This window comes from Notothenia coriiceps, unplaced genomic scaffold (genome assembly GCF_000735185.1).
Source record: "Notothenia coriiceps isolate Sejong01 unplaced genomic scaffold, NC01 NC01_scaffold00020041, whole genome shotgun sequence".
In the NCBI taxonomy this organism is placed as follows: domain Eukaryota; kingdom Metazoa; phylum Chordata; class Actinopteri; order Perciformes; family Nototheniidae; genus Notothenia; species Notothenia coriiceps.
Genome location: NW_011352742.1, coordinates 28111 through 41711, shown reverse-complemented (window position 1 = coordinate 41711; position 13601 = coordinate 28111). Strand labels below are relative to the sequence as shown.

General features: G+C 41.1%; 2 protein-coding genes across 2 annotated transcripts; one reads left to right on the top strand and one right to left on the bottom strand.

The window, feature by feature from the left end:
- Positions 1–4016: 4016 nt before the first annotated feature.
- rab18b (RAB18B, member RAS oncogene family) lies at positions 4017–9376 on the bottom strand. The gene is made up of 7 exons (XM_010779265.1): positions 9170–9376; positions 8722–8777; positions 8540–8601; positions 7399–7471; positions 7058–7176; positions 6092–6158; positions 4017–5420 (listed from the first exon to the last, which is right to left on the bottom strand). Exons 1-7 carry the CDS (start codon positions 9235–9237, stop codon positions 5248–5250), a joined length of 618 nt encoding a protein of 205 aa, XP_010777567.1. The 5' UTR covers positions 9238–9376; the 3' UTR covers positions 4017–5247.
- Positions 9377–10352: 976 nt separating this feature from the next.
- Positions 10353–13495, top strand: ptchd3b (patched domain containing 3b). Its single transcript, XM_010779266.1, has 4 exons — positions 10353–10721; positions 11152–11273; positions 11349–11494; positions 11976–13495. The coding sequence occupies exons 1-4, from the start codon at positions 10353–10355 to the stop codon at positions 13493–13495; spliced, it is 2157 nt and encodes a 718-aa protein (XP_010777568.1).
- Positions 13496–13601: the final 106 nt, after the last annotated feature.

Genomic DNA, 13601 nt, shown 5'->3' with positions numbered 1-13601 from the left:
GATACAAAGCAGAAATGGTGCATTTGCCTTTTCATACGGATCCAAAATGATATGGGTGAATGAAGAGGTTGCGGTTCAGATTCAAGAAAAACTTCCAAGAGGGATTATGTAGGGTATTACTTTTCAAGCTCATGAAAGTTGAAGAGGGCAAAGAGCTGATTGGATTGCAGATTGAGCGAGGAATAATTTCACTTACCTGTCACATTTAGTTGACGTATAGTCCATTGTGTCTGTAAGAGAGAAGAAAAGAGTTCACCTAAATATCCCATGAATCTGTTAACTTGATAGCAGTGAAATTGCAAACAGGATAATCAATGTTGGGATTAGGCCTGTATGTTAGTGATACATAGGCCCAATTCCAAACCAACCCCTACACCCTCTCCCTTCCCCATTTAACTTGAGTTTGCGTGGAGGGTTGGCCACATTAAGTGCTGTTCAAAACCAAGTACCCCAGTTTCCACTGGGTCCGTCTGCGCCGCGTCACGGCTGCGCCGCGGTTTTGGTCTAGCGCCATGACCCACCGGACGCGTCCCAGAAGCGTTTCAGAAGAATAGCGTTGTGCGTGCAGGCTCGCAGTTTTGTTATTGATTTGGGTTTAATTCGGGTATTAATTAACTTTAAAACATTAATATGTAGTTGTTACCTTCCACTCCACAAACTGCAGCGACTAAAAACCAGGCCTTGCCCTTTCTGATGTTGTCCTTGTAGTAAGCATTGGTTACATCATATAATAGTGTGTTTTTCCACTTCCATGATGAAAACCTCGTCGTCCATTGTGCGTATCGTAGTGGAGGTGTTGTAATGAAGGAGGGGGGTCTGCTAAATTAGTATATGTGGGGGATGGGCCTGGCCCGGATGCTCACCTTTCCACTTCCTGCGAGGGGGGTTGCCTGCCCGACCTTACGTTACGGCTGCGCCGCGGCAAAAATAGGATTCATCCTCATTTTAGAGAAGTGCTGCGCCGAGCCGCTTCTGGAGCCGCTTCTGGGACGCAGTCTGAGCCGTAACGCGGCGCGTGTGGTGGAATAGCACCCATTGACTAGAGTGGCCGTGATCTGTATGACTGCTGCGGCGCAGCCGTAACGCGGTGCAGCCGTAACGCGGCGCAGCGCGGCGCAGACGGACCCAGTAGAAACTGGGGGTAAGGCAGTTTTTTCAACCAACAATGGCTGAGGAGAAATTGATTTGGTGAAGCTAGCCAGCCTGTCGCAGCCAGGCAAAAGGTTTGTCCGCCAATCAGGGCCTCCCCTCCCTACACGCAGATCACACAGACTGCGTGGGGCGTCATCTTATGCGCAAATGCGACACAATTCATCTAATGCGCAAATGCGGCGCAATTATGTGCTCCGCAGCTATCCCGCTGCAAGGCTCCGGCGAACTAACAGTTCACGAGCGAAGCGTGCTCCACTAGCACCCCGTCCCTGTCAACGCTCGCGACACATAAGGGGGGCCTCATGAAACACCTTTGCGTGGGGCCACAAGTTGGCTAGGGGCAGCCCTGTCGCCACCTTCAACTCACTAATGGCACATTTCCACTGCAGCGCATAGCACGGTTTGAGCGTGCCGTGCCAAACCCGGCCCATTTATTTTTGCTTTTTCACTAGGGGTAGTTCCGGCTCAGGGCTACTTTTTCACCTTTCTCTGGCACTCCAAAATCGAGGTTCTTACCGGGCCAACAATCAGGCTGAATATGCTAAACTCGTGACGTAAACACTCAACTGTTGAATGGTCAGACAGAATCGCTGGCAAGGGGGCTACAACTACAACAAAATGAACATATTTTACTGTGATTTAATTGTAATACACGTTTCAAAATGATGCCGAAGTAACAACACACTGACACCGGTTAGTAAAAACCATGAATTAATGCTTTGACAAGTCTGCAGACAGACGGCAGGCGAAAAACCTTTTAAAATGCGTGTTTTCTGAATGGAGATCGGCTAAGCTAACGCAGTATATGCTCCGACCGTCCACACTCATAACAACGGCCTATACAGACATAAATAAACCAGCGACTGTATTCGCCATGACACAGACAGTCTGTGGTTTGTACTTGTTTAACTTTTGTCTAGTTTCAGAACAGATATGAGGAGCTGTGAGCTCTGAGTGCTAACTGCTAATGGATGATGTTGGTTTTATGGTTCGCATTGAAGATGACGTAACGGCTCTGCCTACACTGCGTTACTATAGTTACTGCCCCAGTTACTAAACTGTAATTGAAATGCAGCATAAAGTGAGCCTGGTCTACCAAGGCCTAACTATACCGTACTAAGCCGTGTGAGGCCCTACAGTGGTAATGCGCCATAACTACAACGGTAGCTTGTCTAAAGTCAAAGATGAATGTTGATTTTGCCAAATCTGATCATGACTCACCCACAACAATTCTGCTGGGTCTTCCCAGACCCGAACACCAATTTTTTTTAGAAACCTTCAGACTTGGCTGAAATGGTCAAAATCAGTTTTGTAGTGTTTACANCGCCAGAACGCCGACACCTCCTCATCTCCTAGACTCTGGAACGCACTTACCCCGGTCCTGAGATCGGCTCCCTCCCTCAACCTGTTCAAGTTAGGTGTCCCTTGAACAGGTTGAGGGAGGGAGCCGATCTCAGGACCGGGGTAAGTGCGTTCCAGAGTCTAGGAGATGAGGAGGTGTCGGCGTTCTGGCGATTTACTCCCAACAGCTTCTTACTGAAGCCAGTCCCCAACAACCGGGGACTTCCGGCCGGGTATTTTGGGCGGCAGTATACGCCGTGAAGTTGTTTGCGGCCTGCTTACAAAGCAGAAGAAGAAGAAGTGACGTCAGCAGCTTCATTTGCCTAATCCACCCCCAGGGACTTATTCCGGTGTGAACGCGATCTGTATTTAGTTCATCAGAACTAAAGAGTTCTGATGAACTAAGTTCTCATGAACCTTTGTGGGGAAAGTACTGCGGTATGAATGCGCTTAAAGACTGTTCAAACCGAATTGGTCAAAACTCCAGCCAAAGCAACCTGCTTCCAACATCAACATCTTGTGAAGTTGCCAACGATTCTGGAACTGAAGCAACATTTGTCATATAGATTCGCTAAGCAACAACAAAGCTAAAAGTACATTGATCAGGTCACCATGAAGCCAAATAAATGCTAACGTTACATGTTACAAGCTAACTGCTTATCACAGCAACTTAAAAGCTCCAGTGGCGAGGAATAAAGGGGCTTCAACGGAATACCCTTCGACACCTTTCTACCTTTACAAGCATGTTGAAAAAATGAATATTTTTTGTTTAAGTGATTATAAATATGAATGAATGAATATGAATGGCTACTATATTGTATTTATGTTAATGAACCTGCCTAACACACTGGTACACTCGTACCTTTAAAATGTGATGTTAGTAGTATGTTTATAGCTCATATTTGCTGTGGCCTTAAACGTACGATTATGCAAGTTCAACTTTTTGATAAAGTTCCTGATGAAAAATGGAATGTATTGTAATGAAATAAGGCAGGTTGCTCACAAAAACAATGGGATATCTGTCTTAGGAACTAAATCTTCAGTATTTTGTCATCTCTGATAGGCCAGACGCACAACTGTCATCTGCTTTCGATGTAAAAACACAAAATCAAATGCCAAATGAGAGCTCAGGAATTTTCTGACCTCAATATGGGGGTAAACTGCCAAAAACGTATGATATTGGAAATAGAAAGAACAAGATAAACCTCAGAAAAACGTCTGGTAGAGACTTGTGGTGAGCGTCCTCCAACTGGGGACATCCTGACACCAAACATAAGCTTGTAATCACACGCAGTCCTCTGGGACTATTTTACAAAACATGATTAACAGGATTTTTCCAGTCTGTTTTTTAACATCTTGTGCAGACAATATTTTAGCATGTGCGGCAGGCTAGTCATCAATAAAGTAATTTGGAAAGAGAAAGTCACTTGTGTTTCCACTGTAACCTGCTTTTAATTATGGGATTCCACTCAACGTGCTCAGCTCTCAAATTGCGATACAATAATAAGTCTTGAGAGACGGGATCTCCAGGTTGTCATTTATTTCAGTTTGAAATAATACAAACGTTACTGGGCCATGACTCTAGTAGCCTACATGTCATTCAAAGTTAAGGCAGATAATATAATTTTTACAATTTGCTGAATATGATTCACAGCAAACAGGACAAAAAGGTCAGGGATAAAACGGTCAGCATGATTTTCAACAAGCAAACAATACATCGAATCAACTCTGAAGACAGGAAGCTCTTAGGAATGCTCTCATACTATAAAGGTGTGAGAAATGCCTTCAATACGTCGCTGGGACATTACATGGACCACAACACCACACAGAAATGGCTAAATAAAAACCCAAGCAAACAAATGTACAGGCTAAATTAAATGTGTTGCCAGGTCAAATAGGCAAAAAAGCTGAAGAGAGTATAAGAAAATATTGTATTATATCAGCTCCAATTCTGTAAACCTTATGGAAATTATGGTGCAGGACAGACAGATAGCAGGAAGTCCTAAAACATGGCTACTTGGTTTGCATATATCATGATAAGAGAAAGGAAATTGATTATCTTTAAAGCATCTATAAATACAAATAATAATTGGATGAGCAAAAATTACTTGGTGTAAATTACTGCGGTCCATAGTGTAATCAGCGAGCATTCACAGTGTTGTGGTGCATTATGACTTACAAGTTGATTCAAGTGATGCAATATATAGAGTAAAACGTACAAATAAACATCTTGTATAACATTTTGTTTGTTGCCGTTACATAAAGTTGGTATTTAAAGCTCAAAACGTGTAAGCAATCCTGCAATAAAGGAATCAAGGGGATGTCTGTATTGATTATAATGCATCATTTGGGGTAAATTTGCTATATGCTGTAACCTACAAATTGGTTCACGTAACAGGCACTATGCTATTAACCTAATGCCTTAATGCACAACAGAATCACTGCTGCCAATAAGCTAAATTCAAACCAGACATGAACTCCGATGACGTACACTTGGCATGTCAATTTAAAACACTATACTTCCTTAGGCAAGAGGCTTTTTTTTTCGCAGGATACTTTCATTCATGTTTTTAACAGAAAGTGGTGACAGATGATGGTTGAAAAGGAAGTGTGCAAACAGCAAAAAGTCCTTTCGACCAAAAGAACAAACTTCTTTTTTTTTTAGAGTACTCATTCAGTTCCACATCCAATATATCAGTTACTGCTCCGTAGTCTTTCCTGTCAGTTGTTGTTGTCGTTGTTTTTTTTCAAGTTTCAGGGTATGGAACAGTATCCTCCACATGCCCTGGCACCACCATGCTCTTGGTCCCCCAGACGGACCTTCTGACCCTGGTTTTCACTCTCCCACAGCCCTGGAGTCTGGAGGATCTTCTCCACAAGCTCCTCAAAGGCACACTGGACGCCATCTTTGGTCTTTGCACTGGCCTCTGTACAAAAGAAAGAGGATTACTCAGATTTATCAGCAAAAAAACCTGGTAGAAAACATGAAAAATGACCAAAGAAATTCCCCTTTAAACCCAAAACAGGACAATATATATATTTTTAGGATACCCTGTCGTAAAACTTAAAAATATTTATCCATGTGTTGCCAATATGACTTATTGAATAGAAAATGATTTCATTTTAAGAAGCCAGAGTCATATCCAGTGGGATGAAGACATCATGACAGCGGATTTATCCACAACATCTTCGCTGCCCAACCCTTTTTCAAAACCCTTAATTTAGCTGTTCTAAAATGGAAACTCTGCAGAAACTTTAACGTAATTTCCCAGAGAGGGGCAGATAGGCGATGGGAATCAGGAACACGTGTAGACATGGACCCGATAAATGAAAGCCCGCTAGATTTGAATCATAATGCACTTCTTTTGGAGCGTCTCGCAACGCTAGAGAGGCTCCAAAATGCCAAAGCCGTATAAACACAAAACAACTCAAAAATAAACGCATGACTTACTAAAGTGATGTTTTGACTTATTTTGGTCCAACTACACAAGTACAGTTCTGCCTTTTAAGGACAGTAAGTTTGTTTTAATGGCTTTACAGTAAGCCTCATGTTATGGCTCTATGAGTTTATATGAGCATGTCTGACATGTATACTTACCGATAAAAAGCATAGAGTGTTTCCGAGCAAATTTCAGGCCCTCGCTTCTATCCACTTCAGGGTCGTCCTGAAAAACAAACAGACATCCTATGTTATTTTCTCCATGAGGAATACACATGTTGACGGATTAAAAGTCTTGTTCTGCACAAGCAAAGGACCTATTTTTTGATTCCCAAAAGAGGTAGGAGGAAATATAGAAGCAAAGGTTAACATTCAACTAAACATTTTTTTGTGTTCTGCCCTGAGAGGTCTTTCAGTGGAAACAATAACAAAATACAGAGTTTGGTGGGGTCATAAAGTAGGATTGTGGAATTTGTTGTTGACCAATCAGGAGGTTTTTAGAAGGAGCAGAATTATCAAAAAAAAAGGTCTCCTTATTTCCAAAATAAAAAGGACACAGTGAGCATAACTGGTAAAAACGTGTATAAAATATGTTGGCGGATGTAGGATGGATGGGCTGCAAGCTAACTGCTAACATTTACTCAGCTTGTTTCTCTGTTGACTTAAGATCCAGACACTCTAGATGTTTTTACCAGGAGCCAAATTATGTGCAGAGGTCTCTTCCTCTCAAAAAAGAACAAAACCTGTGAAAACACTGAATAAAGCAATAGTTTGCTCATTTTATTTTGCTCTGGTTACAACATGAAGTAGAAATAAAACGTACATCGTTAAAGTGTATCCTAAAAATCGATCTTAAATGGTGATAAAATAAGTCACTTTCTGGCAGACAACCAAACATGGACGCATGCTCAAAGGGGATACAACAGCATGTGTTTTCAAAGATGAATAATGTTGGAAACAATTAATTGTTTTTAATGCGGAAGACTTACATATTATACCTTCTTGGCTGAATTTAAGCCTTTTCAGTTTACTAAATGACCAGAAATCTAGGATCTGTCAAGGAAATGGGCTGATCGAACAATGTGAACGGTTTTAACCAGTTTTGAATGTGTCAGACAGACTCACCCGATCGATTTTGTTCCCAACAAGCATCTTTACAATTTCATTGCGTGTTGTGTAGGTCTCCAGTTCGTTCAGCCAGTTTTCAAGCCTCGTAAATGTCTCACGCTTTGTGACGTCATACACTGTCAAAACCATGCAAACAGAGAAAAGGAGGAAAAGGAGTCCTTTTATTATTAACATTTGTGTTAGAAGTTGCTGTAATCTGATGGCTGTGACTTATAGAAAATGTGCAAAGAAAGTGTTAAAGCGGGAGAGTGAAGATGATATGTTAGCTGGTAAGAGAGAAAGTGTTTCTAGGTCAGGTTTAGAACAGGTTATGAGGCTTTATAAACATCACTGTTTACCGAGTATGACTCCCTGCGCACCGCGGTAGTAGCTGGGTGTCAGTGTGCGAAACCTTTCCTGTCCGGCTGTGTCCTGTCAAAGTAAAAACACTTAAGATTATCAACAGCAAAAAGTTCCATAACACCAAGCATTTAAAAACTACATGTGTCCACAATCACAGACATCATTTTCCCAATAAGTGGTGCGAGGTCTCAGACTGTCCCGCTGTGAAATTGGCCACTGCCTGAGAACTCTTTTGCAAATCTTTATTCTTAAGGGAATTATTCACAAACTAATGTTTAAAACAGGATGACTTGGCACGTTATGGAACTGGCAGAGCTGCAAAAACAGAAGTTACATTTCATTGTGTAGTTCTATTTTCTATCAAAATACGATTTTATTGGCTTGAAGGACAAGCCTGAAAATATCTGGGGAAGTTAGGAGACTATACAGCATTTAAGTGTCTGAGAATGATTGTATTGCTTGTTTTAGAGTATGGTGCATATAAATGCAGGAAAAGATATCAATTTATTTTACTTCTCTTTTTATTGAAATTCACCCGGGGCACAAAGAAGGGAATATTATGAGTCAGGCATTGGAATTACTATTTTTTTTATATATATGAGTTTGCTGATTGGTAGACCAAAATTCGACAATATAGATATAACAAAATTCAATAAAATAGAAGGTAATTAAAAAGCATATATTGTATTTATGAGTTTTAATCCAATCAGACATTTAAAAATTCACAATTATTATTATTTAAATATGAATTGTTAAACTACATGCATTATAAGTATTACACCTGCCTCAGCCCATTAAACATGGGACTTTACAAAGTGCCGTCCTCTTTCTCATAATGTATTTTGAGCCCTGGCATCCTCCGGCACACTTGTTTCTCAATTATTATTCTAATTTTCTCAACAATAAAGCGTATGCCATTTCAGTATTTTGGGCTTGGGTTATGGTCTCACTGAGAATGGTGGTAGTGTTTTTACATTGGACATCTGGATTGTATGCCTCATGAAAAGTGTTAAAGTTTCTTTATGAGAGTCTGGCTGTGCAATGTCTCCGCCTTGTGGAGAAAACACGTACATCATCGTGTTTTTCCTAACAACAAAGACTAAACTGTAGACAGTGACATAATGACTTATTTCTTACCCATATGGCGAGCTTTGCTTTGTTCCCATCTATTGAGAGGGTCTTTACTTTGAAATCCACACCTGATCATTAATGAAATGAAGACAAAAAGTAAAGAGAAAAGGCTTTGATGGTGGCACCTTCTAAATTATATTTCTGTGTTGAACCATGTGTTGATGTACATGTGTGTGTAAGTTAAAAACCTATTGTTGCTGCCTGATCAGGGTCAAAGGTGTCCTCTGTGAACCTCAGGAGAAGACTGTTGGGAGAATACAGAAAACAAGGCTATCAGCAAGACATACAGCACACTAGGCTTTTGTGAGGTGACTGCAAACTCTATAAACCCTTCCCTCTGTCAGTTACAAGCACAGTACAATAGCTACACAGTTGTAATGTTGAAATGAGCAGCAGAATCCCTATCAGGAAACAAAAAACAAAATCCTATGGGGAAGTTTTACAGCTGCCTATATGACGCTGCCATTTTTCGGACACCTAATTGTCAACTTGTTAACAGTGAATATGTGGCCTACATTGGCAGGAAAAGGACATCAACAACATTAGCTGTTAGCTTAGCAACAGCTGTGTAATAAACTTACATAATAAGAAGAATGTCAACATTCACAACAGGCTAGCTAACAGCTTGCTACAAACCTGGACTTCCCGACTCCACTTTCACCGATTATCAACAGCTTCAGAGTCGTTATCACGTCGTCATCCATATTCCTAAGAGGGGCTAGTTTAACCTGCACCTGGCGAGGCTTTTTTCGGTGAACTTTACTTGTTTTTGGAGAAGCAGGCGGCTAGCAGCTCCGGTGACAGGCTGCTGTTCACGCAACTTCCGGCCAAGCTTCGATGCGTGACGTCACGGAGGATCACGTCGTTTGAAAATAAGATAAAATAAAATAGTTTTTGTCCATTTTATTTGGGCTATTACTGTTTTTAACAGTGTTTTTATAGTTTGTCTAAAATATTCCTAGTATTATTTAAATAAATAAATAAAATAAGAAAAATAGGAAAACATTATGTTCTTATTGTTTTAACAATGTTTTCAATATGGATAAGTACAAAGCAACAATTTGTGTGCTATAAATTAAAACAGATTGTGTTTGTTGTTCATTATTTTAACTTAGGTGAGGATCAGACTATATTTTGGAACAAATGTATACTGGTTACAGGTTCATTAAAAAAGATTCACTTACTTTTTCTTGCCGCTGTATCTTACCATTATAATTTAAAATCGTATTACTTTTGTTGTGCCTACTTTTTTCTCCTTGTACTTTTTGAATACCTCTAATTGTGTCTATGATTTTTCTTATTTGAAACAACTCTGCATATTAGTTGGCTAAGTCTACCATGAAACTGATAAAAGAAGAGAAGGAAGTCTACCACACCAGAAGGTATTGTTAATTGACAGGTAGAAAACAAAGGGAAAACAAACCTCATTCATTATATAAAAGCTTTGTTCTGTGCCTTTACATTCATTAGACCTTGAGTGCCCCAAAGTTGAATGTTGCCTCAACCATGAGAAGTTATCACCTGGTGGTGTTGCAATTGGAAACAATAGACAGTATAAGTATTGAAATGGACCCAGTGAGCCATGCTTCACCTACCGTCCTTCAATAGGCTCTTTGACTGAGCCTTTCCTCAAACCTCATCTGCCTCTTTTCATTACAGAGTGGGCTAACCCTGTAATTATGTAAACCTAATTTCATGAAGGAGCTGAAAATGGTCTGCAGCACAATAAATACAGCTGGTTGTGAAAACCCACACAACCCTCGACAGTAGAGAAGGAGCATCTACTTTATATTCCTCAGAAATCCAAATTCTTGCAGCCATGGCCATACTACGCACAGATTGCGTTGAGAGGCCCCTGCGCATTTGCTTTGAGATGATGGGTCATTTTATCGGATCTCATCCTTGGTGGTTCTTGATTGCCCCTCTTATTTTCTCGACATGTCTTGGGAGTGGATTTTATCTTCTCCAGGACAGAATGTCAAACGATATCGAAGAACAGTTCACGCCTTTCGATGGACAAGCCAAGCTGGAGAAGAAATACATCCAAGAAACTTTTACTGGAAATGACTCCACGTTTTTGCGTTTAAGGCTGAGCACGGACGGGAATTACGCAACTCTCATAGCTACGAATGACAGGAATATTTTGACTGTGGAGTCACTGCAGGACATCCTACACTTAGATTTTCAAGTAAGAAGTATGGTGGTCCAGTTTGACAACCAGTCATTTGAATATGTGGATGTGTGTGCTGAGGTGATGGCATCCTGCACGTCCAATGACATTTTAGACATTATTAAAACCAATGCCAGCAATATAGACACAGTCAATTTGACATTTCCATGGTATAACTCAAATTCTAGGAGTTTTCCTTTGTATTTGAGTCTAGGGAATGTGAAATTACTTAATGAGAGCACAGTAGTTGAAAGTGCTAAAGCCATACAGCTCTATTACTATTTACGTGAAGACAACAAAACAAAGACTGACCTTTGGTTGGAAAGCTTCATTAAATTAGTCTCAAACAAATCATCAGCTGACATTCAGGTAAGCAGAACATCAACCCGTTTTAGTTTAATTTAGTATGTAGACTATGTAATGTAATATGTATTAATACTCTTTCTAGGTTTCTTATTCCACCTCCATGTCGATGCAGTGGGAATTTGAAAAGTCTCCAGGGTCTGTCATCCATCTGTTCTCCATCACCTATGCTATCGCCATCACGTTTTCCATCATATCATGTTGGAGGTTGGTAGAACATCTGCTCACCATCTCGGTGCAGTACGGATGTTTAGCTGTTTTTAATGTCTGATTTTCTTCTAGTTTGGATAATGTGAGGACGAAGGTGTGGGTGGCAGCCTGCGGGGTGCTCTCCACAGGTCTGGCAGTCCTGAGTGGATTTGGACTGCTGCTGCTGCTGGATCAACCTTTTGTCATGACAGTTGCTTCCTGTCCTTTCATGATATTAGGTAAGTTATGTTCTGTAAAACGTCCAGGCCCATGAGGTTCCACCATCTAATGCTGAATCAAAGTTAGAGTGTGCTCAAAACAACTTCATGTTAACCCAAAAAGTTAATTTTCGTAACGTTTCGTTAAATGCTTTTAGTTATTCCATCCTCCTATCCAAATCAATTATGGTTCCAAAAAAACAAAAGGGCGATGGTCAAAATGCCACATTTGAGGCTTCAATACGGTAGTCCAATATACAGTCTACTATGGAAACCAATGGCTGCCTGGATCAGTTACAATACACAAATCAGAACAGCCTGCATTTGAAAGTGGCCAAAGTGAAATACAGTGCACCTCCTTTGTAGTTAAATAGTTAAGAAGCGGGGTGTACTCCCATGCCCTTTAAAATGACAAAGCCAAAAGATAATGTAATACAAAGTAGATAAGGGTCCTATTTCCCTTGTGCGTAAATCTTTTCTCCTCTGACTGTTTAATCTAAAGGTATTGGACTGGATGATATGTTCATCATGATCTCCTCCTGGCAGAGGACCAGTGTTCTGGACAGCGTCCCCAAGCGGCTGGCTTACACTTACAAGGATGCTGCGGTCTCCATTACCATCACCACCCTGACCGACGCGCTGGCTCTGTTTCTGGGCTGCAGCTCGCCCTTTGGTTCCGTCCGCTCCTTCTGCCTGTATGCTGGGATTTCTATTTGCTTCTGCTATCTGTACAGCATCACCTTCCTGGGGGCGTGTATGGCTTTGAACGGACAAAGGGAAGCAGAGAACAAGCACTGGTTCACCTGCGCCAACATCCCTGAAGACTTACCCTCCAGGAGTTCTAAAGCCTTTGGCATGTGTTGTGTTGGGGGGAGCTATGATCGAATCACTGAAGAGGAGGAAACGGGGGTCGTGAGTCACATGTTTGAGCGTTTCTACGGCCCGTTTTTGACTCATAAATCGACAAAAGTTTGTGTATTTTTCCTTTACGCAGGCTATCTGGCTGTTAGCATCTTTGGCTGTTTTAATTTAAATGAAGGACTCGACATCAGGAATCTGGCTTTGGATGATTCATACCTCATCAAGTACTGCAACGATCAAGGGCAACACTTCGCCGAATATAGCTGTAACGTAATGGTAGCAGTGAAGCAACCATTTGCATACTGGGATACAGACGAACAGAAGCATCTGTGTTCATGCATTTCACATTTTGAGAGTTTGAACTTTGTCAATGGCACTTTGGCTTGGTTTCTCTCCTTTGTACAGTATGCTAATGCCAGTAATCTTAATATAAGTTCTCAAGAGTCTTTCCTAACACATCTGCCAGATTTCTTAGAACTCAACGCCATGTTCAAACATGACATCAACTTCACAGCGGATACCAAGATTCGGGCATCTCGATTTTTTGTTCAGACACTCAACAATGCATCCACGAAGGAAATGATGATTGGACTTAGGAAAACAGCAGAGGAATGCCAAGTAGATCTACTTGTGTACCACCCTGCTTTCATCTACTTTGACCAGTATACTGTCATTATGGACAACACCATTCAAACCATCATGGTGGCTGTGATGGTGATGCTAGTCGTCTCGCTCATCCTAATACCCAGCCCTCTTTGTTCCCTTTGGGTGGCTTTTGCAATTTGCTCAGTCATTGTTGGTGTGACAGGGTTCATGGCACTCTGGGGTGTAAACCTGGACTCCATCTCCATGATCAACTTGGTCATGTGCATCGGTTTTTCGGTAGACTTCTCCGCACATATTTCATATTCTTTCGTCTCTAGCCCTAAGAGTGACGTCAATGAGAAAGCGATCGATGCCATGGCCCGTTTAGGGTACCCAATACTCCAAGGAGCACTATCTACCATTTTAGGAGTGTTGGTGCTGTCCATGTCCGGGAGTTACATCTTTAGGACGTTCTTCAAGATTGTGTTTCTTCTGATAACATTTGGCCTGCTCCACGGATTAGTGTTTATTCCAGTATTTCTGACTCTTCTTGGGGCCTTTGGGAAGTGGTTTTGAACTTCGGGATTCCAAGTTTTTTAATGCAAAGTCAAACAGAAATTGGAAATCTGCACATTTTTTGTGAACTTAAATGATACTACAGCTTTTCTAATAATGTGATGTT